Source organism: Halichoerus grypus, chromosome 2, assembly GCF_964656455.1.
Source record: "Halichoerus grypus chromosome 2, mHalGry1.hap1.1, whole genome shotgun sequence".
Lineage (NCBI taxonomy): Eukaryota > Metazoa > Chordata > Mammalia > Carnivora > Phocidae > Halichoerus > Halichoerus grypus.
In genome coordinates this window covers 206218449-206246255 of record NC_135713.1, presented here as the reverse complement: position 1 = coordinate 206246255, position 27807 = coordinate 206218449, and the positions used below count along the sequence as shown (strand labels likewise).

General features: G+C 58.1%; 2 protein-coding genes across 2 annotated transcripts in view; both read left to right on the top strand.

Moving 5' to 3' along the window:
* The first annotated feature begins 1601 nt into the window (after positions 1–1601).
* TIMP2 (TIMP metallopeptidase inhibitor 2) overlaps positions 1602–27807 on the top strand; it is a 46522-nt gene continuing 20316 nt past the window's right edge. The window contains exon 1 of the mRNA XM_036069582.2: positions 1602–2023. Coding sequence (XP_035925475.1) covers positions 1894–2023 — 130 coding nt within the window. The 5' untranslated portion in view covers positions 1602–1893. The remainder of the gene's footprint in view (positions 2024–27807) is intronic.
* CEP295NL (CEP295 N-terminal like) lies at positions 17767–24312 on the top strand. Its single transcript, XM_078066211.1, has one exon. It carries the CDS (start codon positions 22211–22213, stop codon positions 24245–24247), a length of 2037 nt encoding a protein of 678 aa, XP_077922337.1. The 5' UTR covers positions 17767–22210; the 3' UTR covers positions 24248–24312.

Genomic DNA, 27807 nt, shown 5'->3' with positions numbered 1-27807 from the left:
AAGACGGTGACTACTGTAGATTCTCTTATAAGCCCTGTTGATGGGAGGGAGGCAGGCCAGGTCCCTTGTCTCCACCCCCACGCAATGACCTGCCTCTCCCCCACCCCCACCCCGCGACACCATCAAACTTACTGCTAGGATAGTTATCACCCTCACCTGTACTCGATGGCTAACGTGTGTATCTTGCCTAAAAGGACAGGGTGCCCCTAGGTTATCTGTTTCTCTCATAAACGGACAATCGACTTTGGATTCTGTAAAGTTCAACAGCATTTTGCTCCACTTGCAATAACGAAAGAAGGGCCGGGTAGGAGGGGTAAAGGCAAGAGACAGCCATCATGGTATAATTTTTTAATTAACCACTAAAAAGTTAGCACCCTACATCATTTCAAGACGACACAATTCTATCTTACGGGAACAAAAGCTGGAAGAGTGACTTTGGATTTGTCAGGGTGCTAAAAATAACCACGCTGCCTCTTTAACTTTGCTCCCGGTTGTGTGCTGCAAAGACATAAACAGAAAGAAGCCGTTTTTTCCAGCCTTCCAGTATTTTCCAGTCTCCTATGGCAAGTCAGCACCATGCAGTTTAGTAGGCAATTACTCCTCCATTTAGAGCCCTCCAGCTAGATTACAGACGTCCTGCGGGCAAGAGCGAGGGCCTGTGTATAACAGCACCAACCGACCGCAGGGGGCTCCGGGCAGACTCGGTGACAGGCACACAGGGACCCTGGTGGCCACGCGTCTCACGCTTCTCTGCACCTCCAAGATCCCGGCCTTTCCTGGAACACGGCACTGTTTTGGGGAAAGTCCTTCAGTTCCACATTTGTGGGCAAAGGGAGGGAACTGTGAGCAGAGCCCAGCAAATGCTTTCCTCCAATCCTACTGCCTCTCGGACTCTTAGGCCCACCCCTCTGGCTCTTGTTGGCTGGTCAAAAATATGGCCAGTTTATATAAAATCCTGTTTTGTTCATAGTAACCACTCCCCCTCCCCCTCCATCTGAACTGGCCAAGCGCACTTAAAATTCTAAGACCTCCATTTGTAAAAGGAATCTTCGGTCAGCTTCCCCAGGCCACCTACCACGGGGGGCATGAGCTGGGGGCTGGAATGACCCCTGCTCTGAAGCGCACATCCCTTTCGCTCAATCCCTAGCTAAGGGACCCCAGCGGTGGAAGGGAATCAGGCAGTGTACACCTCCCGTGCCAAGCTGGAGGGGAAGGGGGGGGGCAGGCGCCTGGTGCCCTTGAGGGGTGGGCTGCGAGTCCCAAGTGCTGAGTCAGGGCCCCCCTGGGCGCCGCCCCCGCCCCGCAGTTGCCACCCCGACCTCCGGCGATCTGGGGGGTGGGGGTGGGGTGCCGGGGAGCTGCGGGGGCTGCGGGGCGCGGCCCGGGGCCAGGTGCGCAGCTGCGGGCCCCCAGACGTGTCTCCGGGTCCGGGCACAACAAAGCCCAGTTTGGGGGAGGGCGGGGAGGCGCGGGAGGCGCGCGGGGAGGGGGCGGCCGGGAGCTCCCGGAGCCGCATTGGCCGCCCGCCACCGGGGGGCGGAGCCGTCACGCCTCCGAGCGCAATAAAAGGCCGGCCCGGCCCGCGCCCGCAGCGCACGCATCCATAGAAGGCAGTGGAAGCCGCCGGCGCCCGGTCGCGCGCTCCCTCGCTCGCCCGCCTCGCCGCCCCCACCCGCCTCCTCGCCGCCGCGCCCCGCGCCCCCTCCCCGGCCCGCGACAAAGACCCGGCAAAGTTTGCGCGGGCGAGCGCGGGCCAGGTGCGGAGGGCGCGCCCGCGGAGCGCAGCGCAGGGAGCCCCGCGCGGCCCCGGCGCGCCCAGAGGCCAGCGTCCGCAGAGCCGCGGCGGAGCCGAGCCCCGCGCCCCGCGCCCCGCGCCCCGCGCCCCCGCCCGCCATGGGCGCCGCGGCCCGCAGCCTGCGGCTGGCGCTCGGCCTCCTGCTGCTGGGGACGCTGCTGCGCCCGGCCGACGCCTGCAGCTGCTCCCCGGTGCACCCGCAACAGGCGTTTTGCAACGCAGACGTAGGTAAGGACGGCGACCCCGCCCCGGCCCGGTGCCCGCCTCCCCGGGGGTCCGCGGGCGCCCCGCCCGCCCGCCCGCCCGCCCGCATCTTGCCGAGGGGCCCACGCCCGGACGCCGGCCCCGCGGGCCTTCTAGAATCCTGCAAGTTGACGCCAAAATCGCACTTTCTTTTTCGCCTTACGTCTCCCTTTCTTTGCCTCTCTGCCGAGATGCTTCTCAACCTCAAAATTCCACCGAAATTCCTCCGCAGCTCCAGCCCCAGAAAAGGGAGCCAGGGAACGGATTGGGTTTGGCAGGCGGAGGGCCCTGGGATGCCAGCGTGGGGGGCGGGGAGAGTGGGGGACACAGCGTGGGATGGGGAGAGTTCCGGCCCCGGGGGCCTGGAGGACTGGGGACCCCGGGAGAAACTTTCACAGACGAGACGGAGCTGGGCTTCTGTGGCCCGAGGCTGGGTGGGGAAGGGCTTCCGTGCCTGGCCCTCTCCCACCAGCCCTGTTTGGGGGCTCACCGGATGAAGCTGGGGCAGAATGGAAGCTTCCCTCCCCTGGCCAGGCTCCCTGGGCACAGAGGGGCAGCGGGGAAGGGCAGGTAGAGCCCCAAAGGCAGCTCCTTGCTCTGTGTCCAGGAGGCACCGCACACAGGGCCGGACAGGGAGGAGGGTCCCTGAGTGGTTTGCTGCGGGTGACTGCTTTTTCAGGACATCCACAAAGACTGGAGACTTTGGGGCAAGTGGGGCTGTGTGGCTGCTTAGAATCCTCAGAAAATATCTTTTCGCCTCGGCACTTCTCCCTCCTCAAAGGTGGGAGCGAGCAAGGGAGGGAGGAGCAGCCCGGTATTTGTTCTGATCCATGCAGGGGCCGCAGGGGCGGGAGACGAGTAGGGAGAACGCAGCAAAAATGGGAGGAACCAGCTGGACCCCAGAGGTTTCCTTCCGGGCCTCCAACCGCCCTGGTGAGGGTCAGCCAGGATTTCCTGGGCCGAGTTCAGTTTAGCCAGAAGGACAGATGTGCGGCAGGTGGGCCCCTGTGCCCACCCCCCACTGGCTTCTCAACAGGTTTAGGCTCTGCTTCTAAGTCTCAGCCGGCTGAACATCTGGTTGCCAGGCCAGATGGGGTGAGGCTGGCTGCCCTCACCTGTGCAGACCCAGAGCCAGGGGCTCTGGGTTTCTCTTGTTGTCAGCCTTGCTCTCCTCATCTCCCCACACCCCCACGGCTCCTGGCCACACCCGTGTCGGCCCTGTGACCTGCCAGCTAGCCCAGTGAGTCTGCAGGTGTTCGCACCTGCAGGGATCACGTGGCTTGGCCACCTTGGTGTGGAACGTGGTTCGTGCGTGCTTGCAGAGTAGTTTTACGTAAAGCCTGGGGTGGGGAGTGTAAGACTGACTCCCCGATTTGGCTTTGGTGCTCAGCAGGATTTGAGGGCAATGCACACTGCCCTTCCTCTGCGGTGTCCGCTGGGCATCCAGGCCCCTTTGCTAAGAGCGAGGCCATGCCTCTGACCATCAAGCTGTAGGGCAGGATGGTCCCAAGGCTCAGAAGGAACCGAGTCTTGTAAGGCGCTTGGGCTTGGTTCGCAGGAGCTGAGCAGGAAAGGGCTGGGCCTTGGGACCACCTCACACCCTTCAGCTGCGTGGGAAGAATTTCCAGCCACTTCCTGGCCTGCCCAGTAAGCTGAGGCAGCAAAGGGTCAGGGGTGAGGAGCTTCAGCAAGCCTTGAGGTTCTTTCTTGCTTTGTGCATTCCTCTCTCCTCCACCTGATTCTCCTGGCGTGTGTGTCCCGTTTCTTCGCATCAGAATCATGCAAGAGCCTAAATTTTACCCTGTCCCCACTTGGAGGCCCCGTCGGGCAGCTGACGCCAGACTTGGACTGCAAAGCCCAGTCCATGAGATTCCTGGGGCTGCCAGAGCGAATCCACAAACTGGGGGGCTCAAAACAGCAGGAGTTGCTTTTGTCACAGTTTAGGAGGCCCAAAGTCCAAAATCAAGGTGTCAGCAGGGTTGGCTCCTCCTGGAGGCTCCGAGGGAGCATCTGCTCCAGGTGGCTCTCTCCCAGCCTCTGCTGGCTACCAGCGATCCTTGGTGTCCCTTGGCTTGTGGACACGTCACTCCAGCGGCTGCTCTGTTTTTGAGGGGGTTTCTCTGTGCCTGTCTGTCCAAATCCCTGTATTAGAAGGACCCCGGTCCCTGGATTTAGGGCCCACCCTCATGTAGCATGACCTCATCTTAACTTGATCACATCTACAAAGACCCTGTTTCCAAATACGGTCCCAGACACAGGTTTTCAGGGGAAGTTCTTCGAACCAAGCTGCCCCAGTCGACCCTTCCGTGCTCGGTCAACGTGGGGTACGGAGCCGAGACACGCTCTGGGAGGCCCTGGGTGGCTGTGGCATCCACCTCTCAGGGAAGGCTGTGGCCTTTCTGTGTCTGCTTTCTCCTGTAAGTGCGCTTGTTCATGGCATTCTTGCAACGATCTGGACTCCGGCTGAGAACAGAATTGCCTGGGGCCCTTGCAAAGATCACTCAAGTCTGGGTCCCTTTGTAAATACAGTCTGGCTGGGACCTCCGTCCGCTCGTGTAGTTTTAAAAGCCCCCCAGGTGACTTTGGGCCCCCAGGGGCTGTGGCCCAGGGGCCCATGAAGGGTGATGGCTTGCGTGCATGTGGGGGAGACTAAAAGCTGCCCTTCAGTGTGGTGTGCAGATGCCTTTAATTGCTGGCTGTCTACAAGAGGCCTTTGGCTTAAGAAACAGTTGGATTTCTGTCTGCCTGTGTCAGGCTTTCTGGGAGCTGGTAGGACCGGAACTGTGGCCGGCAAAAGGAGTTCATGATGAGGTCATGAAATTTGGGATGAAGGGAGCGGTAGGTAAGAGGTGATCGGGGTTCCTCCGGGAAGGCCCTGTTCCCTGTCCTTTCCAGGAAAGCAAGGACAAGCGGGATGCGTTCCCTGTCTCTGAGCACTGCTCCCATGTGCTGCTGGCCCGACTCCGACCACCTAATGGAGCTGTGGCCGTGGATGGCAAGCCTGCCCAGCCCCCTGAACCTGGCCAGAGACCAGCTTTGGGCTTGCTCTTCAGGCGGTACCACCACGGAGGGCGCCTGGAGTCACTCAGCCTGCTGAGCGGCTTGGCAGATCTGGGCCGTCTGGGCCAGTTTCTGGTGTCCTGGGTAAATCCAGGAGCTCTGTGGATGGGGGCAGCGGGAGTAAAATCTCACTTCTGGCCTGGGTGGTGGTGCCCAAGGCTAGTCTGGAGGAGTGCCCACCATGGCGTCTTTCTCTAGGGGTTGCTGTCTCCAGACACGGCTCTCTGCAAACCCTCTGGTGATCTCTGGCACCAGGTGGAGAAGGGCCCACAGCCAAGGCCATGTGCTGGTTGCCGGGGCAGCGGGCCAGCCCCATGCATGCACTAATGGGGGTCCGACGGCAGCCACCCGCAGAAAGCACGCACCAAGCATTCAGAAACGGCCGTGTCTTCCACGGACACGCGTGCTCGGGAAGAGCAAGGCGGACGAGGTTCCTGTGAGTTGAATCAGGCCTTGGGTGCGTGGGGGCCAGGCGGGGATGGCGGTCTTTCTGCAGAGCGCCTGAGTGATCTGTGCTCCGAACATCCTCGCTTTCATAGTGGGCTGGGTTTCAGCAAACGGTTTCGGAGTGGCCGGCTCCGCCCCATGGATGTGAGGAGGAAGCAAGGCCTGATCCCGTCCTCATGAGACGCCGGTGCCAGGCAGTTTGCAAGTGGGTTTGGAACTGTCCGCGGCAGGTGCGCAGAGCCCTGCAGACCCCTTCCCCGACGGCTGGGTGTGGTGTAAAGTCAGACAGACTCCCGGGGTTTTGGGCAAATGATAAACAAAGTCACCGTGTGAAAGAGGGGAATGCATTTTCGGGGTCAGATCGAGGGTTTTGAAGGGAGGGGGCCGTGGGGGGCGCCCCTGGGCCCGGTTTTGGACGGCGTCCCTGGAAGGATGCGTTCTCCCGGGGGGAGGGGGTGACTAGAACCGGAGCTGCCGGCAGTTCCTGGGGTTGGACTCGGGCGCGGAAACCATGCTGGGGCGGGCTGGTGGCTGCAGGGAGTGCTCCCCACATCGTGGTACCTGCCTGCGATCTGAGGGCGCGCTGCCAGCCTCCTCCAGCCAGGACCCACTCCGTCCTCGGGAATTGACAGTTGTGGCCTGGGGTCCGTGAGCTACAGACGAGCATGGATACCTGCCTGTCCTCCCTGCGGCCTCAGCTGGGTCGCCAGGCAGACACTCCTGCAGGCTGCATGGTCCACGTCCATTGGCAGCATGTGAGCGCGTTGAGAACAAGGATGTGGAAGGCCCCAAGGCTTACGGGGTCGGCAGGGGCACGTGGCCGCCCTAGTCCAGGTGCAGAGCCCCTGCTCCGTCACCCGAGGGGCTGCAGGTGTACGTGAACCCCTTAGATTCCGTAATGGCTAAGAGATGTGCTTGGAGGAGCCTGGCAGCCGGGAGGATGGAAAACACAGCAGGAGAAAGAAAAAGCCTGGAGGAGAAGGGGGAACAGCGTGGCGGGCAGGGTCAGCGCTTCTCCCCTGCCTGGGATGCTCCGTCTCTTCCCAACATACACACGTGCAAGGGACCCAGGGCAGGTGGACCTGTAGCTAGGATGGTCTTCCTGGGAGGAGAAAAGCAGAGCGGGGAAGTCAGGTTTGGAGAGAGTGAGCCCTCACTCTGAGGCGAGAGCTTGGGGAACACCCACGCAGGCAGAGTTAAGCGCATCATGGGTGGTGGCAGCGTGGGGATGTGCTGAGCAAAGGGGCCACCTGCCGGGGCAAAGGTGAGAGAGCGTTCTGGGTGCAGATCAGGCCAGAGAGGAGGGCGAGGGGCCAAAGAACACCACTCTGGCTTATCACATGCAGTCTGCGTCCCCTCCCAAGGGCCCCAGGTGAGCCAGCCATCGACGCCGTGCACCTGTGGATGACAGCAGGCGTGGCCCCGGGAGTTGGCTAAAAGGCCGATGTCTGAACTGGTGTCCCGAGTTAGAGCCTCAAGGTCCAGGTTGTGGGCACTGGTATTTCTAAGACTGCCCAGGTGATTCTGATGCCTGCCTCCACAAGTTTGCACAGGGCAGTCGTCTCCAATGCAGGCTACCCCAGACTCTAGGTTCGAGAAAAGAATGTTCCAGATTTTTAGATAGACATCGATTGCTGCACTTGTACATAATTTTAAATGGACAGATAGGTGTTGAGACTGCTGGGCCAGGCTTCTGTCTTGGTGCTAGAGGGTCTGAGCAAGTATGGAGAGTGAGGACCAGGGGTAAGAGGGTCAGTGAGATGCCCCAGAATTTGGGAGGCGAGGTGGCTGAGGGAAGCGGCTGAGGAAGTCTTCCAGACCGAGGGATGGTCAGGGGCAGTGTCCTAGGGGGCAGGTGGGATGAAGCTGGCTCCCCCATCCGGAGCTGGGAGCTCCCAGGACCCACTCCCCTGGACCCCTGGGGCCTGAACTGGCTGGACTGCTGGGATCCTTCCTGTGTCTCCATCATTGTGTGGATGTGCGGCTCCAGGGGGAAAATGCGCAGAAACCCAGAGGAATCCCATTTTGTAGCAGACAAAACTGTACGGCTCCCTGGGTCAGCTGAGTCTGAATAGTATCCCGGGTTAGGCTTCTGGAGACCCCAGCAAGGCAGAGTAGACGAGTATTTAGTCTAAAAAGCAAATTGAGGTGTAGTCTTTGTAAGGAAGGATCCTGTCCTGGGGTATATGGACATCCGTCCAAAGATAGACTGGGGAGTGGTGGCAGGGGGTGACTCGGGTCTTGAGCCCAGAAGCCGGGAGCAAAGCTGTGTGTATGTGCGTGCAGCCCTGAGCCTGGAGTCCCAGCAGCGGGACCCACCAGAGGGCTGTTAGGTGTGGGCGGGGGGAGTGGGCATGAAGCTACAGGCAGGAGAGTGATTTTAAGGGGCTTGTGGTTCCTTGTGGTGCGTGCACTGGGGGGAGGACTTGAGACAGAAGGCAGATCTTGCAGCTGGGGGTGGGGTGTGAAGGGCTCGTGGTGGGGTCGCCTCTGGGGTTTGACCTCTGTGCCCGAGGCTCCATTCCCTGTTTGTTTCTGCTGGGGTACAGCGACACTGGGGTCTGCACGAGAACGGCTCGGGCTGTGGCTCAGCAGACAGTGGGAAATGTGTGAGGGGACCCGGAGGGAAGGGAAGAAGAGTCAGCAGGAAGCGAGGAGACTTACTTTTTCTAACAAGCCTGTGAGGGAGGCCCCTGTGCAGCCCCCAGCGGTGTCCAGGGGAGAGGGCTGGGCAAGTGCTCTCTGCCTCCGTCTCTCCAGCTCCAAATAGAGGTGGTAATTTGCCTGCCTCCTAGGGTTGCAATGAAGATCACAAGAAAGAGTGGTCACATGCTTAGGACAGTGCCCCCGGGAGGTTCTGGGGTGTGTGGGTATGGAGGGTGGGGTGTGAGCCGTCTCAGTGCGAGATCCTGCTCCATGCACACCATCCCCACCCGACCTGGAGGGCGGGCCATGCCGATCAGCTGCGCAGGTAGGGGAGCTTGGGGAGACCCAGGCCAGGTTCTGGTGCTGCCAAGAGGCAGCCAGGGAGCTGGGAGGAAAAGCATCATCATTTGATGAAGGGAGGATGATGGGGACCTGTTAATACTGTCCTTAATAAGTGCTGAGTGCTTGCAAGTGGATTCTGCACGTTCCTGGTGTCAGCTCATTTGGTTCCGTCATTATGCCCATTTTATAGAAGATCAAACCGAGGTAAGGCCGATGAAGTCCCTTGCTCGGGGTCATGCAGCTAGCAAGCAGCTGAGGCAAGGACGGGGTGGGAGGGATGTTAACAGAGGAGGCTGACCTTGGTGATCCTGAGCCACGTGGGCTTGGCGGGGTGGCCATGGCCGCTCCAGGTGGTGGGAGATGAACCCCTTGCTCAAAGTTTAGCCCATCGACTTCGGATGAGCCAAATAAATGGAGCTCTATCCTGATGGCAGGATATTCAGCATTTTGAGCAGCGTTACGGATTCGTGTTTCTGACCTTGAAGGACATTCAGAGGGTATTACTTTTATTTATTTTTTTAAAAATTTTTTTATTGTTATGTTAATCCCCATACATTACATCATTAGTTTTAGATATAGTGTTCCATGATTCATTGTTTGTGCATAACACCCAGTGCTCCATGCAGAACGTGCCCTCCTCAATACCCATCACCAGGCTAACCCATCCTCCCACCCCCCTCCCCTCTAGAACCCTCAGTTTGTTTTTCAGAGTCCATCGTCTCTCATGGTTCTTCTCCCCCTCCGATTTCCCCCCCTTCATTCTTCCCCTCCTGCTACATTCTTCTTCTTCTTTTTTTCTTTCTTAACATCTATTGCATTATTTGTTTCAGAGGTACAGATCTGAGATTCAACAGTCTTGCACAATTCACAGCGCTTAGCAGAACACATACCCTCCCCAGTGTCCATCACCCAGTCACCCCATCCCTCCCACCCCACCCCCCACTCCAGCAACCCTCAGTTTGTTTCCTGAGATTAAGAATTCCTCATATCAGTGAGGTCATATGATACATGTCTTTCTCTGTTTGACTTATTTCGCTCAGCATAATACCCTCCAGTTCCATCCACGTCGTTGCAAATGGCAAGATCTCATTCCTTTTGATGGCTGCATAATATTCCATTGTGTATATATACCACATCTTCTTTATCCATTCATCTGTTGATGGACATCTTGGCTCTTTCCACAGTTTGGCTATTGTGGACATTGCTGCTATAAACATCGGGGTGCACGTACCCTTTCGGGTCCCTACTTTTGTATCTTTGGGGTAAATACCCAGGAGTGCAATTGCTGGATCATATGGTAGCTCTATTTTCAACTTTTTGAGGAACCTCCATACTGTTTTCCAGAGTGGCTGCACCAGCTTGCATTCCCACCAACAGTGTAGGAGGGTTCCCCTTTCTCCGCATCCCCGCCAACATCTGTCATTTCCTGACTTGTTAATTTTAGCCATTTTGACTGGTGTGAGGTGGTATCTCATTGAGGTCAGAGGGTATTACTTTTAAAAGCCCAGTTGAGGCCTGAATGCTTTCATGTTTTGAACATTATCTCTCTGACTGAGACGGAGTCTGGGGCCGACACACATTTTGTTAAAATGTACAACCAAGCGCTCTATGTTTCTCAAGTTTCCGAGTGAGCATCCAGGTCAAGAAACAGAACATTGCTGCCCCCCCAACCCTCTGTTGATCCCTCCTGGCCCTAACTTCCCCTTTTCCTTAGGGTCACCACTGGCCTGCTTTTTTGGTGGTAATTCACTGGCTTTCCTTTATGTGGTTTTCTGTGTATCTTTATCTCATAAAGAAGCCTGTACACATTTAAATGTGCATGGAGAGAAAAGTCTGGAAGGGTGTCCGTCAAAATTCTAGGCAGCGGGTGAGATCAAAGGGCAATTTCTATTTCCTTTTGTTTATCTGCATTTTCTAAATTTTGTTAGATTAACGTGTCTTAGGCGGATAATTGTTTCCAAGTTGAAAGGCGCTGGGGATAGATGTGGAGGGACAGGGAGGTGAGGGTTTCCTCAGGAGTGGGGAGGCGGCGGAGGGGCCCCCATGTGATAGGGTGAGGGTGCTGAGCCTGGGGGGGCCGCCTGATGCTGCCTTGGGTCCCCTGAGAAACCGTCGCCCGGAGGGTTGGTTGCTCCTTGAGAAGCCTGTCGTCCTTCATGTGCCTCAGAGACAGGCTGCTTTCTGGCGGCTTCGCTGAGCTGCCGTGCGCGTGCCGCTCACCTGTTCAAGGTGTCCAAGCTGGTCTTGAGCACGGTCGCGGGGCTGTGCGGCTTCGAGCTGGGCCGCGGAGCTGAGCGGTTGCAGGAGGCGGGACGGTGCGCAGAGCCCGGCAGGGACCCCTCGTCCCTTTCCCGACGCAGGCCGAGCCCGGGGCCGACAGGTGAGGGCCGGCTGCCCGTGAGGGCCGCCTGCTGCTGGCCGCTCTCTCCCCTTTGCCTGCTTGAGAAGCAGCCATGCCCCTGGGGTGTCATTCCCCGACCTGACCCCAAAGATGCAGAGAATCCACCCCCCGCCCCGGGGTCTTGAGCCAGAGGGCAAAGTGGCCTGGATGAGGCAGAAGTGAGCTTCGAGGCAAAACCCGGCTTTCTGCGGGGGGATGTGCCGCGGGTGGGAGCCCCTGAGGTCTCCTCAGCGTGTCCTGGGGCAGGACCTGGCCTGGGTTGAGGCTTTATGGGTCCCTTTCTGATCTGTAGTCTGGAGGCCTTGGCTGGGCCTTCCTGGCCGTCCCGTCAGGGCTGGGGGCACCGTCACAGACCCGGCAAAGCACGGGGTCCGGCCGCAGGTCCTGCCCACAGCCCCGGCATGTACTCCAAGGCCCTGGTTCCAAATCAACAGCTGATTCTTCACCAAGGGCAGAATGAGGAAATGGACTGACATTTTAGAGAAAAAAGACAAAGTGGAAGGAATTGGGAGCAAAAAGCCAGCCGGAACTGGTTCTGAAGCCCGACTCTGTGCCCGAAGCTCCTTTCCCTCTTCCGTACAAGCAGGATGAAACTCCTTGAGATGCTGGCCTGGTAGAGGCTAGTAAATCTCTGCCAGGTGAGCCTAGTGCAGACGCCAGGGAGCCCCCCCCCTCTGCCGTCAGCCCCCCAGCGCACCTGGGATGCTGAGCCCCAGCTCGGTGCTCCGGCTGGAGCTCCGTAAGAAGGCCACAGGTGGGACAGGAAAATAAACCTCTCCTCTCCATTCCCGGCCGACTCTCAGCCCTGAAGCCCAGCCCGCCTGTTGTGTCCAGCTCGCTCCGGCTACCTACCTCCTCGCTCCCGTCCGGATGGGGGATTCAGGGCACACGGATGGAGGAGGGCTGTGTACTTCCTCACGATCACACAAGCTCACAGCACCAAAGAAAAATCGTACCCTCGGGGGTCTGTGGCCCTGCCTTTGCCAAGCCACTCTGCCTGGTCACTCCAGGGGTTGAGAATCCACTATGCTGAGTCGGCTGACCCTCCACAGGCCACCGTGTCCTCCCCTGGGTCCCGTGACGTGCAGGAGAGTGGAAGGCAAGGACAGGAGGCCGAAGAGAGCCAGGACCATGTTGCAGGCAGAGACGTGGGGCGACAATCCCGTTGGGTTGCATGTCTCGCATGCTTGCACGTACCCAGCGGAGTCTGCACTCACGGTGACCTCACCACCAGGGGCTCCAACACCGAGGAAGATTACCCGAGCCTTTGCCCGTGGTCACAAGGCTACTGAGTGTCTCTGCTGCAAACCTAGCTGGTCACTAGAGTCCAGGTGCTTTCAAGAGATGACATTCCTTCGGTCACCAGCCAGGGAGAGGACTTTGGCCGCCTGTGGGCTTCAGGTCCGAGGTGGATTGTTCTGTTCAGAGGACAGAATCCATTTCACGATGATGATGTTGACTCTGTGACAGGGTGGCTTGGGGGCCCCACACAAGGCGCCCTGCTTTTTGGGCAAAGGGTCGTTAGTTGGACATGTGCGCACAGTTCTCCCCTGGGAGCGTTTGTCTAGCGTTTAACCTTCCATCCTTCAATGTCTGTGGGAGAAAAGGACCAGCCTGGCATTTCAGGAGGGAGAGGCTCTAGCGCAGAGCCGGGATGCGTGCTGCCCGTCCTGGGTTCTCAGTCGCGACATCTGGTTTCCTTGGCCCAGATGGCTCCAGGACAGAGAATGAAGGAACAAATCTATGGTGGTCTTTTGCTCTGTGTGCACTGTTCTGGAAGGCAGGGATCAAAAACACGAGACACATCCTCCCCAGTCCTACGTCTCTTAGATAAAAACATCCCGTCTCCGCCGTTCCAGCGCAGAAGGACTTCCCATCTCTCTCCTGACTTGCAGGGACTCAGTGAGGCAGGTGAGGCCCGTGTCCCCTCCTGTGTGGGTGGGGAGGGGTTGGATGACTCACCCAAGGTCATGGCACCGAGGGCTCCTGCCAGGAGTGGAAGGAGCCCGGTCCTGGCACGAGTCTCTGGAAGCGGGATTGGATGTCACAGCGCTGGACTTCCCATTGCTCGGCTCATCTGGCTACGAGGCTTGTTGTCCTTGGAAGGGCTTGACTATAGGTATATGCCGTCTTAACCTGAGCACTGTGGAGGCTTGGAAGCGTGTTTTGGCAGTGCGGCTCGAGGGCTTTAAACATGTCTCCCCTCTGATCAGGCAACTCGTGTATCTAGGCACTAATTGAGGACACATGCTGACATTAGGCAGGAGGATATTCATCTCCGTCTTGTCTTAGGGAAACTTTAGAAACACCTACACGCACAGCAGCAGGGGGAGTGGTTAAATAAATCACAGCTTCGGACGCTCCCCGGGACCAAATGGCGTACAATTTTTTTTTACTATAACACGTTCAGATAGAGGGGGTGAAATTAGACTCTCTTTCACAAGCGTGTGTTTTCTAATTTTCCTATGATGAGCGTGAGTGATACGTGTAATTTTGAAAGTTACAGCTCGCTAAAGTGAGGGTCTAATTTGCGGAGCGCAGTAGCAGGGGGCCCGGATGTTCAGAGCTGGTGGGGCCCGGCGCCCAGCGTTAGAGCCAGAGAGGAGGGATGGGAGCTGCCTTCCAGGATTTGCTGAGGGAGTGTTAGGAGGACCGGGTGTGGGAGAAATGTCCTCAATCCAGAAGCAGCAGGGAGAGGATGTTGGTGGTGGCCATGCTGGAACATTCCGGAAGGCCATCAGAGGCCCTCTGAGCTGTAACATTTGGATGCCATGTTTATCTACCCCCCCCTAGTTCTTGTCCCTTGCTTGAGGGGGGTACACAGACCACACTGCAGAGACCAAGGGGTTGGAGGGTATTCGCTGCAGAAGGAGAAGACTAGATCTAAAGGACCAAGAAGAGAGACCCCAACAAAAGTGGGTGGAGGGGGTGGGCTGTGGTTGAGAACTTCCCGTGGGAAGAATTCCTCCGAGGGCCCTTCCAGCCCCAGACAAAGGCTTTTGTCCCCGAGATTCCCACGCTTCAGCCAAGTTCCTGTTATTAACTTTCTCCTCTCAAGAAACCAAACCCCGAGATCTGTTGCTTTGACTTCTTAGGGCCAAAGTCCTGTTCCCCAAACTAAATTTCTTAGTTGTGAGATTCGTGGAGAGTGCCCCTAGCCCTAGAAACGAGGTCAGGCATGTCCGACTTCTTACTTTGTGTGGGTGGGTGGGTGGCCCACAGGGTCCTGGGCCAGGAGCCCTTCTTCCCCACCCCCAGGGAGTCCTGCTCAACAGTGACGCCCTTTAGCAGCAGATGTCCCCACCTGAGTGGGAACAGATGCTCTCCCCGCGGGGTGAGGGGCGGCAGGCATCGCGGGGATCCTGACTTTGATGTGGGACAGCTCGGAAGAGCGAGCCCCTGGCAGGGAGGGCCGGCACGTGCTGCCAGGCTGGGGAGTAAAGGATTTTCTCACCCAGAGCCCCTCTTTAAACACCAAAAGGGCACACGTGCCAGGACCTTCCTGATGCCCCACGCAGGCCGTCACCCTGCTTGTCACCCCAGCTGTTTTGAGCCAAATCTTTGCGATTGCTGGACCCACAACAGGGGTCCTGCCAGGCGCTTGCCCTCTGGCTGGCTCGTCGCTGTCCCTGACTTCACCCCTGCTCTGATGTCACAGGCCAGCAGCTCTGTCGTTCCCGCGGCAGCAGCCTGCCACAGTTCACCAGCTGGGGCAGACGCCGGGCTGCTGGTGGAGGTGGGGAGCTGCGATTCCAGCCTGCTTTGGTCAGTGGGCCCCAGAGACCCCAATGCAGGCCCTCTGAAGTTCCCGCAGTGCCCACCCTGTGTCTGTGGTGGGGTGGGCTCTTTGTGTGCCCAGCCGTTTGGTGAGGCTCCTCCAGGGGCCTTGGGAAGTGGGCCGGTCAGGGTGGCCAGGCCACATGCCCAGAAGGCTAATTTGAAAGTCCTGTACTGTGGGGCTCTCCATATACAGTTGGCTGGAAGGATGGGGGGTGGGACGGAGTTGGGGAGGAACGTGGTTGTTTGGAAGAGTGGGGGGAGGTCATCGTGTAGCAGGAACAGCTGTTAGTCATGGGGAACCCAGACCTACACTGTGTCCCTGGAGTCTGAGGTTGCAGGGAAACCCGATGATTGACATTGTCAAGGGACATTTAGTAAGCCACCAGTTGGGTTAGCCGTAAGTGGCCCACTTGGCTAGCCTGGTATCTCCCAAGAGTTTGGAAGAGTCTGGGCCTCGTTCTGAGTCTGAAGCTGGTCGAGGGGATAACAGAGACACGGGCCTGGCTGCCTGTCCATCTTGGCCTTCGAGAACTGTCCCAGACAGGCTGTACGTCAGGGTGATTGATGGTGAAACATACAGATTTATAAGCCCCCACCCCAGGATTTTGGTGCAAAGATCTGCCATGGGGCCTGGCCAGGACTCCTGTCTACCACTGCCCCAGTGATTCTGATGCAGCTGGTCCAAAACCCAGCTGGCTTTAGGAACTACCACTCTGGAACTTGGCTGGGAGTCAGGAACTGGGCAAACCTCGAGGCTCTGGGTGTCACAGAGTGTATTTTTAGAGGCTAGAGCTCAGAGAAATGGAGTTAAAAATGTTTCTGATGTTTGTTTTATCTGGGCTTGGCTTGGATGCCTCCAGTGATGGGTGTCTCACTACCTACCAAGTCAGCCCAATGATTTCAAGACAATCCTGTAGGAAGTGCTTCTTTCCACCTGGCCAGTTTCTGCCTCCCTGTAATGTGTTCTTGGTCTAGCTCAGTCATCTGGAGACGTGCACAGTAAGTACCATCCTCTTCCCCAGACGACGTACTGAGCCTTTGGGTGTTTCTAAGGGTGATGAGTGCTGTTATTTCCACTATTTCACAGAGGAGCAAACTGAGGCATCTGGAGTTAGGAAACTGGCACCAGGTCACACAGCTAATACTCTTAACCACCACACTGTGCTGTTCTAGACTTTTCTATCACCTGCGAGCTCCACTCCAAACATTCTCGGTTCCTTAGGACTTCTCTTCCTCGGACAGGTTTTTCATTCGCCTCCTGAACTCAGGCGACATCCTCTTCCCCCTTTGTTGAACACTCACTATAGAGGTTTTCTGAATTCTTTCTGGGAAGTCCAGTCTCTCCATTATTTAGGTTTTCTCCTTATTTAGTGAAGTTGCACGGTTGTCATTTATCGTCTGTTTCTTAATTAGGTGAATTCATAAGCGTTTCAGTAGTTACATTTTGATTATGAAACTTTCCACCAACATTGTCGAAGTAGACGTTGTGAGCTGTCGGCACCTCTTTGAGGTTATTTAGACTCAAGTCTGTCAGCTGCGTGCACGTGGGCTCCATCCCCTGTCTTTACAGCTCTGTGGTGCTCAGACATTCACCGAGCCTTCCTGTGAGCCACAGGCTGTTTGCAGAGCCTCACAGACCACCTCGCTTGATCCAGACAGCCCGTGGGATGGGAGCAGGGTGGGCTCCTCGGGTGTGGGCCTGCCTCTTCCACGTGCCCTCCAGCTCAGCACGCCAGGGCCTGGAACGCCCAGCTGGGGTCTGACCCAGGTATCGCCGGGCTGGACTATTGCCCTGCTTATTCTAGGCCCCTCTGTCCCCACGGGTAAAGATCACACCGCCTCTGTGGGAGGCCACACATCTCTGCCGACCTGCTCCTGCTTTGCACTTGTGTAGTTGGTTTTGGGGGGCCCACGCGCGAGTTGTAAATGTCTTCCCAGTACGTGGTGCCTTGTTAGATTTGGCCAGGTATCCAAGCCCGTTAAAAATCTTCTGAGCTGGAAGGGCACCTGGGTGGCTCAGTCCGTGAAGCATCTGACTCTTGATTTCAGCTCAGGTCATGATCTCAGGGTCATGAGATCGGGCCCTGCATCGGGCTCCACGCTCAGCAGGGAGTCTGCTTGGGGTTCTCTCTCCCTCCTCCTCTGCCCTCCCCCTGCTGTCTCGCTTGCTCTAAATAAGTAAATAAAATCTTAAAAAATCTTTTGAGCTGGAGACGTACCTTCCAGCAACACAGCTGGTTCTGTGTGTCCCTGTGGGTACTTGGGTGCTGGTTGTCCGCAGCTAGGTTGGTATGTTCAGAGTCACACACTCCTGTCCTCGACTCACAGAAGAGCCGTCCGTGCCCCGTGCTGCCGACTCTGTTGATCTCCAGACACAGTTTTAGCAGCTCCCCGTGTGGGTGCCAGGCCGCTGGAAAAAAGGAGGCTAGGGCGCTGTCCCCGTGTCTGTGTCTCAGCCAGGGAGGAGGACAGAGGAGGCTATAAAGAGTCAACCTATAGAACCCAGATTATATTCTGGGGTCATTTCCTGTAGAGGCACTCTGTCCTACATAAATTTTTTTTTCTTTCTTTATTTTTTTGGTCTTATGCATTTTAAAAGCCCTAAAGGGATTCCTTACGTTTTAGTCCAAAAGATTATCTGGAGTGTTCGAAAAAAGGTCAAACTTGATCTGTTCTGTGGACTCTCAGAAGACAGAAATGATTAACTTCACACATGAAAGAGTAAGCTTTAGCTATAGGGAAACATTCTCCGGCCATGCCAGCTAATGGGGGCTTTTTTGTGTCTATTTTTATACGTTTCAAAGAAGAAGTGCTAAACCGTGTCACCCAGGCGCCCAGTCTGTAGGCCTTTAGAGAAAGGCAGGAGCATTTCTCTCGTCGCTACAGAGGTCGGGGGAGGAAGGAGGGACCGGACCTGGCTTGGGGAAATGTGGGTAGGGTTGAGGAAGAAGAACCCACGTGAGCACAACTCTGGCCCTGGACCTGGGCGGGGCGGGGATGGGGGGGTCAAGGAGCCCAGCTGGGTAGGGGAGCTGGATCAGGAGCTGCCGGCATGTTCTCGGGCCCACAGGCCAGGGATTGTTGACCTTGTTGGGAATTCCCTAGGAGCTGGTGAACTGACCAGGGTCTGGGCCCTTCCCTGCAGACGCAGGGCCCAGGAATCTGCTTTTTTTTTTTTTTTTAAAGATTTTATTTATTTATTTGACAGACAGAGACAGCAAGAGAGGGAACACAGCAGGGGAGTGGGAGAGGGAGAAGCAGGCTCCCCGCTGAGCAGGGATCCCAGGACCCTGGGATCATGACCTGAGCTGAAGGCAGACGCTTAACGACTGAGCCACCCAGGCGTCCCAGGAATCTGCATTTTAACTGGCAGCTCAGCGGACCGTGCTGCAGGTGCCCTGTGGACGGTGCTGGGACACCTGCTGGCGTGGGCAGCAGGGCACCAGTGAAGATACCACTGGCTGAGTGAATGGTGGCCGTAGCCGGCTGTGGAGGTGTTGGGGTCAGGCTCAGGGCAGGGGGACGCAGAGAGCCTGATTAGGAGTCTTGTAGGAGGGGCTCAGGTGGGGTAAGAGGCTGGGAGGAGGCAGATCGAGACATGGATACTGGGTAGAGCCGTTTGCTAGGACCGACTTCCTCAAAGTGTGGTCCCCGGACCCGAGTATTGCATCCCCTGGGAGCTCCTTACGAGTCAGAAGGTCGGCCTCACCCCAGACCTGCTGGATCAAAATACGACTCTTAACAAGATTCAGGAGGCACCATGCTGGCTCTTGCCTTTCAGTGTTTAAGGAAAATACTTGAGTGGGAAAGGGGAGGGTGGTTCATTTGATGAACTCCAGTAAAAATGCAAGGAAAACACTGAGGCCCATCCCATAGCACAGAGGCTAAGCGCCTCTCACGATAGTGGGAGGTCAGGTGATAAGTTCACCCCAGGACAGAGTCCTAGCTCCTAGCTCTGACGTCCCTCAGCTGCAGGGTGGGTGACTCAGATCAGGGGTCTGCCTGCTCGGATTTGAACCCTTCCTGTACTGTTTATGAGCTGTGTGGCCTTAGGCAAGTTACTTCACCTCTCTGAGTCTCTGTTTCCGCATCAGAACGCAGGGATAGGGCTAGAGCTCGCCTGCCGCGGTGAGACCAGGCAAGAGGGATGGCCTGCGCCACGCGGGTCTACCGTCAGTGAGGTCTACGTGGTGATCAGTGTCCTGTCCACACAGCAAGCTCCGTTTTACCGTTTTCTTCATGCACGTTACCTCATTTGGTTAAATGTCTGTGAAATCGCATGTAGTCCCATGGGCACAGATGAGCCCTCAGATCACGTTGTGGGTTCCAGCCGAGAATAGGGTACGTGCAAGGTGGACGGACTCCCCAGGCTCCCTGGGGGTATGTGATGTCCACCACGTGCCATCCTGACTCCGCCACCACGGACATCGTTCTGGGGGATCTGGGGCCCTACTAGCACCTGCAGCATCCTCACAACACATGCCAACACTTGGAGGGCGGGGGGGTCTGTCCTGACCAAATGCCACAGATCAGCCACGTGACTGCCCACCGAGCGCGGGCCAGCCCACCCGCCGGCTCTGAGCCTGCCCGTGAGGATGGGCCACAGGCGGGTCCTCGGTGGCACGTGTGCGGCTTCCCCTGTGTCACCCCTCCGTGGCCCTGCACGGGCAGCCTCGTGCCTCTTGTATGTGGGAGGGAGCCACGGGACCGCGACCCTACGGTGGAGCCATGGGACCTGCCTGACGTCAGAGCCTAGGTACCTCCCAGCCTCTGATCGTGGCACAGTTGCCGTTCTCCGTCACGGGTGTGAGGGGCCCTGCAGTCTGCTGTGGGCCTGGCGCCGGCCGGCACCCACGAGCAGGTCTCCCCAGTGGCCTGGCAGGGGCCCGTCTCTACTGGAAGGCAATCGGAGCGACTGCCTGGGGGTGGCCACCGCACCGGGGCCACAGAGGGTGCGAGAGAATGGGCCCAGTGTCCGCCTGGCGCAGGAGGCCAGACGGCGTCCACCTCGCCTTCCGTCTACTGCTCTGAGTGGGGCTTGTGTCGGGACGGGGGCTGTGGTTTCCCTGAGGGGTTGAAGGCGGCCGGCATGGTGCAGGCAGCCGTCCAGCTCTGGGGGAGCAGGATTACAAGACCAGAGGGAGAACCCCAGGACGCTCAGAACACTCCGGGCTCAAGTTAGCAAGTGGGGCCAGGCTTGGAGGTGGCAGCTTGGAGGAGCTGGGGATGTGGGCGGAGGGCAAGGAGGCGTCTGCTGGGCGTCACGGGGTTTTCAGTTCCTGAACTGGGAGCTGACTCTGAGTTCTGCACTTTGTCCCCAAGAAGTCTGTCCGGAGGTTTTATGTTTTCATCCATTTGTGTGTCTCCTAGAAAAGCCAACTCGGTGGTATTGGGGCGCTGGCCTCCATGGGCCTGGCTCAGGGTGACCGAGTGGGTTAGGGCGCTCGGGAGCAGGAGAGGCGCATCCACTAACCGTCACCAGTTAACAGAAGATGAGCCGGTGGACCGCTGCATCGAGGGGCGCAGTCTCCCTTCTTCTCTCCAGGTGTCTTCCAGAGCAGACGAGGGGACATTCACAGCTCTCCCCACCTGCTTGGACACCACCGTGGCCATTCCCAAGGTGGAAAAAGCTCAATCGCTGGCATTTGAGACTCGGACCCAAACTCCCATCTATCTGGCCCGTGAGCCGGGGAGGCCGTCCAGTCCCTCTGTGTTTCCACGGCTTTGGTCTGGACATGCGCTCTTCCTTTCTCTTGGGCGTGCGCTGAGGCATGCAGTTGCTGGGCCATATGGTAAATCTGCGTCTACCTTTTCAGAATCGGCCAAACTGTTTTCCAAAACGGCTGCACCATGTCGCATTCCGCCAGCAGCGTGGGAGGATTCTGGCTGCTCCGCGTGCTCACCAACACGTGTTACGGTCCGTCTGTTTCATTACTGCCATCCCGGTGGACGCGAACGGTCCCTCGTAGCTTCCACGTGCACCCCCCCCATGACGGCCGATGCTAAAATCTCACGCTTTATGAGCCGCGTGCCTCCTCTTTAGTCAAGTGTCTGTTTTGCTTTTTTTTTTTTTTGCCCGTTTAAAACTTGGATTATTTGTCTTATTACATCTTGAGTGGCTTATATAATCTGGATTCAAGCCTTCTGTTGCGTATGTGATTCGCAGGTACTTCCTGCCGCTCTGTGCTTTTTGTTCTCACCATGAATGAGGTCTCTTGGCATGCCAAGGTGTTTAGGATCGATAACGCCTTCTTAACCAGTTTCTTTGGTTGGTTGTGCTTTGGGGATCGTATCCAAGAAATCTTTGCCTAACTCGAGGTCACGAAGATACACTTATGTCTCCCTCTGAAGCTGTAGCTTTAGACCTAACGTTAAGGTCTGTGCTCCATTTTGAGTTCGTTTTTATGTGTGGTGTATGATTTTGCATGTGGGTGTCCAAGTGTCCCAGCACAATCTGCTGAGAAAACACCCAGACTGTTCCCCCGTCGAATTCCCGGGGCACCTCTGCGAATCCCCGCCACTCACGTTCAGCGCCCCAGCTCTCTCTCTCCCCCCTCTTGCTCATCGTGGTGGTTGGCAGAGTGGCTGGATGGCATGCTCACCGCTATTCTAAGTGTCTCACTGGGTGATCACATTTACCAAGAGCCGGCGGCAGTGTGAGCAGCCTCGGCCGGTCGCATGTGGACCACACGCCAGCTGTGTGATCTCGGTTAAGTTTCTTCATCGGTCCCTGCCTCAGTTTCCCCAGCTGTGAACCAGGGGTGCTGGTAGCCCCTTACCTCACAGGGTTATTGTAAGAAAGATGGGCAGGTACACGTAACTGATGTTTCATGGATGCGGTGTTGTTTTCCAACTCCCGCCATGCCTCTGGGCCGGCCTTGCTCAGCCCGGCTGCGCACAGACTAAAATGAAAGCCGGGAGGGGTGGTGGAGGGGCACTCGGCACAGCCTGCAGCTGTCTAGGAAGGGGCTCCTTTAGCCCACCGGTCTGGCTGGTTTTGACATCAGCTGCCGGTGGACGCAGTGTGAGTCCACACGTTTTTGGTGTAAATGCCCCTCCTTTTCTAGCAGGGCCTGCAGGGCACGGGTCCCTTCCGGATGCCAGCGCGTCCCCCTCCGATAACCCCATGAGAGAAGAACTGCGAATCCTGAAAGCAGAAGCTTAAGCGCCCTCTGATTGGTTTGCAGTGGATTCTAGTACCACGCATTCTCGCACACACGCACGCACGCACCTGCACACGTGCACACGCACCGGCCGACAGGCTCCTTTGCCACCTTTTCTTCCTCCCATTTGTAAGCAGCTCCCCCTGCAGAGCCCAGACACATGCACCCTTCCATCCCTGCCTAGGGTGGGGGTCTCAGCCTTGGCACTGTTGACACGGGGGGGCTGAGCCACTGTTCATTGTGGGGACCTCTTGGCCAACGCAGGATGTCGAGCAGTGTCCCTGGCCTGCGTGCACTAGATGCTCCCCCTCCCTGCAGTTAGGACAACAAAAAATGTCCCCAGACGTTGCCACATGTCCCCTGGAGAGCAAAAACCACACCCCGCGGAAAACAGCCGCCCCACAGGGTCTCGTTAAAGGTGTGCAAGACAAACTGGGAACCGAGCCTGGGCCCTTGCGGGCGGGTCTTGGCAAAAGTGACCCGGAGGGACGCGTTTCAGAGCTTGTCCTGCATTCAGAGCTGCGTGTGCCTTGTCTCCAGGGGCTCGCTCTTCTCAGAACGCTCCGGGCAGCAGAGTGTGTCCTGGTCTTGTGGGCTCGGCGTGGGACAGCCGTGGCAAGTGTGGCCCCTCCACCCCCCGGCGCCGTGACTCCCGCGCTTGGTTCCCACCACCTTCGCTCTGAAGCCGTGTCTGCCCAGGTCACCGACATGAGAAGAAATGCAGACCGAGCCGCTCGGCTGAGTCCCAGCCCCGATCACGAGGCCTCGCGTTCGAGGCAGAAGCACAGGTCACTGCAAGTCCGCGAGAAAGGAGCCCTCGCCCTGCAGAGGCGACAAGACCTCCCGCAGCAGAAGAGCCCACAGCGCCTGGCCGACGAGCTGGAGGCTGGGTGGCAGGAGGCCCCCAGCCTGCAAGTCCGGGGCCTGGAGCGGCCGTATTTAGCACATCTGTCAGGCACAGGGGGAGGACAGGCCAGGGAGCCCCTGCCTGACTCGCAGGGGCCGGCCCAGCGAGGAGCAGCCCGGCCGCAGAGGGCCAGGGAGAAGCACAGAGCAGCCGTCAGGGAAGAGAAGAGTCGCAGAGAAGAGCTAGTCGGACGGCAGCCTTGGCGCACCAAGTCCCAGAGGAAAGCGGTGGGCACGGAGAAGCAGGGGCCTCCCAGAGCCGCGGGCCGGACCCGTCACCCCCTCTGCCCCCATGAGAAGAATAAGGGCAAGCGAGTACCTTCGATGAAGACCCGTGGTGGCAGCCGTCCCGCTGAGCCCCGGGGGGACAGAGGGGTGCACATAGAAGAGTTCTTGGCTGCTGCAGGGGAGCTCGAGCGTCGGGAGAAAGAGGGGAGAGAAGGAGCCCGGGACGGGCAGAGGCAGCCGGGAAAGGGGGCGGCTCCTCCTGGTCAAGGCCCGGACAACAACTGTCAGCATCAGAGTCCCGAGGGAAAAGCTGAAGACCTAGAAGAGCTGTGGCCCGTTGGCTGGACCCACAGAGGGGGGGGCACGCCCCAGGCGTCTCCGTGCCAGCGCGGGGACAAGAGCAGGTGGCAGAGGGAGCTTGAGTTTGCCTTCCAGGAGCTGTTTAACACAAACAGAGAGCTGAAGAAGTACCTGAACTTGCACCTTGCAGCGGGGCCCGGGGTGGATCAGAGCTCCAGGGAAGAGCTCGGCCTCTCCGAGGTGCAGGAGTGTAGAGGTGAGCCCCAGAGAGACAAGACAGCGGTGGGTGCAGAGGCGGACGTGCGGCCTGGCGGGGAGCCCACGTGCCCAGTGCAGGCGGACGCCCACCAGACTGAGTCCCAAACCAGCTTGAAGGAGTTCCTGAACAAGCTCAAGAACCAGAAATATCTCCGGTTGGCCAAGTTCCCACGTAAGACTGAGAGTGAACCGTTGTCTCCCAAGGCAAGAGTATTTATTGGTGAAGAGAACCGGCTCCTTGGCGGCACGGGCTCTGGACAAGCAGCGGCCAGACCGGACCCGCTGGTGGAGGGCGCCCGGCGCCGGTCCCCGCGGGATCAGGCAGACGGAGCTGGCCTGGCGGGGTTGTGGCAGGGACCGGGTGGGCAGTTGGAGCTGTGGCACCGCACGGGCCCCCCGGGGCTGAGCTGGGAAGCCCACTCCCAGGCCGGGCTGGAAGAGCAGAGAGAACAGAGAAGGGCGTGCCTGGCTCGCCTGAAGTCTTTCTCCTCCCTAGACCAGGGGAAGGAAGGGGCATGTGAGCACGACACTTCCCTCTGGGCCCCCAGCTTCATGGACGATGACAGGCACAGTCAGATGATCCGTGACCTTCAGCAGCAAATTGAAGAGCAAAACAAGTTGCACAAGCAATTTCTTGAAGAAGCCAGGAAACGCTTGCAAGAGTTTCGGAGGATATGATAAGAGCGAGCGTCCCACCCATGATAAATACATCACTGATAGCGAGCATGGTGCCGGAAATGGTACCCAAGCCTCTGAGAGTCTGTGTGCGCGTCCCCCACTCAGACCCCGGTGGGCCACCTGTCCCCCCCGATGGCCTCCGGGGCGCGTCCTCCTTCCCTGGGCCTGCCTTCTGACGAAGTCCCGTCCGGGAAGGCTCCCTGGCATGACCACGGGAAGCTGGCCGGCAGGGCGCCCAGGTGGGTCCTGGGGCTGAGGCTGTGCCCGCATGGGCCGTGAGCACAGCCGGAGATTCAGGTGAAGGAGGGAGTTCGGATGTTTTGGCCACATAAACACTGGACTTTCAGGGGCGTCCAAGGTCAAGCCGGCAGGGTTTCAAAAGATACATCATTTGTTGCTTAGCGATTGGCTGGGATATGAATGGGGACATTGCACTCAAACCTCTTTCGTCTTTCAAGCCAACAAAACCAACCTCATTTCATGGGACCTGGCTTAGGGTATTCTTGTCACTTTAACGTTGGGAAGTGAGACAGAGGGAGAGACAGGCAGAGGAGAAGCAGGGGGGAGAGGGGAAAGGGAAGACAGAGCCCCAGAGAAGAAAGGGGAGTGGTCCCCAGCAACACGGCGCCTGCCGGATGCCTCTGCCTGGGGCTGGAGTGGCGGGGTGCCTGGCTGGCTGGTCAGTGTCCCACTCCCGGCTGCACCCCTGACCTGGCAGCTGGGCGGGACGAGGTTCATCTGCCAGTTGCAGATACTTAGAGTCTGAACAGGGGTGGAGGGATGCACTTCTTCTGCAGAGGGCCAGATAGTGAACATTCTAGGCTTTGGCAGCCCACCAGTCCCTGCGGCCACGACCCGCCCCTGCCGCTGCACCTCGAACACAGCCATAGACAACAGGAGTGAATGGGCAGGGCCAGGTTCCGGTAAGACCTTATTTACAAAAATAGGGGGGTGTCTGCGTGTGGACCTCAAGCCACAGTTGGGCAACCCCTGGACTGGCGTATGAAGGATGTGGCTGCCTCCCTCCCTCCCTCCCTCCCACTCTCTCTCCCTCTCTCCCTCCCCAGGACCTCAGACGCACTCAGTTGGATCATCCGTCTTTGGTCATGATGCATTTGTATCATTGGTCCGTGAATGGCCTTCTCTCCCTTAGTGTCTATTTCCTGGATAACATAATGAACAATCGTGAGCCCACTATCCAAACCCAAGATCTAGAATATTTGCTCAAAACCAGCTTCTACCTGTGTGCTCCTTCCCTGTTCTGTTCCTCCTTAGCTACGTGCCTGCTGAACTTGGGGTTTGTCCCTCCATTTCTCCCTGTGGGGTGCACAGGGAGATGTGGGGTGACCCAGTCCTGTGAGAACCTGAGCTGGGCTTCCCTGGGGCGCATCAGGCTCATGGAACCCCCACACGTGCCACTCGGACAGGGCAGTAACAGCACCCTCTAAGTTTTTTGCGTGCTTTTCCAATCCCCGGTAGCTGGGGTGAGGAAGCTTTTACGGTCTCATGTAGTTATTTCATTGAAAGCATCTCCCTGAGCCCCGTTGTCTGTCCGGCTTTTCCACGTTAGGTAGAGAAAATGTTTGCTCCCAGCCCGTTTCCATTCTGTCCTCTGCTGCTGGAATGTCACGGGACAGGGCTGCAAAGCCAGCTCGACAGTCTGATCTAAGCCCAGCATGAGTGAGAACGAGACCCTGGGGCCGGGAGGGCTCTGCGACTCCCAAACCGAATGAGGATTACCTGAGGGGAGGCTGGCCTGGGGTCGCTCAGCGTTGTAGGGTACAGGATCACCCGGGGCTCCTGCGTGCTGCTGAAGCATCACCTTGGTCCCAGAAGGTGCCATGGGATTACCGGGTTAAAGCCGTGACCATGATGGGACCCGAACACTGACCGCCTGGAAGCCGCGGTCCGATGAATGGATGAGCCTGCCTTTGAGGGGGTTATTTTTGTTTCTCCTTTCCAAGGTAGTGTTTGTGGCCTGAATGTCCTAGGTGAGGAAGCGCCCCTTCTCGGCCACACTTGAGCTAAAAGTAGTTGTAGGAGATGGACAGCGAGATGAGGTGGAGGGTGAGTCATCGGTGCCCGACGGTCACACCTCCACGGTCCCCCCGGCAGCAGGATGAGACACCGCGCCCTTTCCCACCTGGGCTGCAGAAGGCTGGGGGCCGCGGTGCTGAAAATGAAACTGCCCTCCAGCCTGCCCCCCGTTCCGTCTGGAGACGCCATGGGTATCTTCCATCTCCCTGGTACCCAGAGAGCAGGCTGGCGTCCTGGTGGACCCTGTCTTTGCTCCCTGCGGATCGCTCTGACACACCTGGACAGTGGTGCCAGGGGCCCTGGGACGGTGCCACCTGCAAGACTGGGGGGCTCCTGGCAGGTTCCCACGGAGCACGGCCAGGTGGCAATGAGGATTCCTGACATGAAGGCTGTGTGCACCTTCGTCCTCCTGGAGCACTTCTCGGGTCCTCCCCTATGGGTCCTCCCTCTCCATTGTATCTTCTAGAACTTTCCATGGGTTTCATGCTTCTGCTCACACATTTGGGGACAGCTTCCCTGTTTCCGTCTCATTCTGAATTTACTAGAACCTTTACGGTCTGGTCCGAGGGTCCTCACACCTGTCCCTTCCGCCACCCAGCCAGGTGCGTGGTCATAGGGGGTGTGATAATATCCAGACCCTCAGAAATGTAAAATAACAGGAAAACGAAGATTTTAAAAATTGGGGCACAGGGTCCCCTCTCGGGCCTGCAGTGGTTCTTCCAGTCTCCTGCCCCCACCCCCTCCCTCTGTAACACGATGGAGGGTTGATGTGGACATGTGGGCTGCCTTGACAGTTCCGGGAACAGTCCAGTCCGGGTCGCAGGCTGGAGAGGGGTGCCGGGTTGACAGCACATCTCTTGACACCTCTGACTCCAGGAGGCAGCCTTGTTTGCTCGGCTGAGCTCCAGGGCGTAGGAGGAGAGGGCACACGTGCCTCCCGGGTTCTCCCCATGTCAGAAGCTGGAGTGTAGGCCCTGGGATCCCAGCCTTTACATCCCTGGGTCTGCCTGAGAGAGGTCAGCCCACAGGCTGCATGCCTCAGTCCTACACGAGGGCCAGGACTGCTGCCCTGTCCGTGCTCACGGGCCCGAGCCATGGGCCTGGCCCTCCTGCTTTCACCCCTGCAAGTGGGGCAGCCCAGAGAGGACAGGGCCCCCCGGCCTCTCCGTGCCCCTTCCCCAGCCGGTGGATGGGCAGGGATTGCAGGGGGGCAGGGGCGGGGTGGCTGATGTTCCCTCCGCGCCTCTCCGGGCTCCCTCTGCCTCCTGCCCTGCCCCATCCAGCTGCTGCCCCCGCTGTGGGCTCCAGGCCTGGGGTTTGCAGGGCCGAGCTTGGCTGCTCCTCGGGGTCTTGGCGGAGAAAGTGCAGACCAGCAGTTCCTTCCACAAAGCCGCACTGTTCTCAGCAAATCCTCCCAGGATCGGGATGCATTTTTTTCAAGTGATTCAGCAGCACGTGAATGGGAAGGGCCTGAGCCCAAGGCTTCGGGAACCGTGACCAAGGCCTCTGGCATGAGCTCCCGC

Coding starts and splice junctions, on each gene's coding strand:
- CEP295NL (XM_078066211.1), top strand. CDS start 22,211: ATGTCCCCAGACGTTGCCACATGTCCCCTGGAGAGCAAAAACCACACC.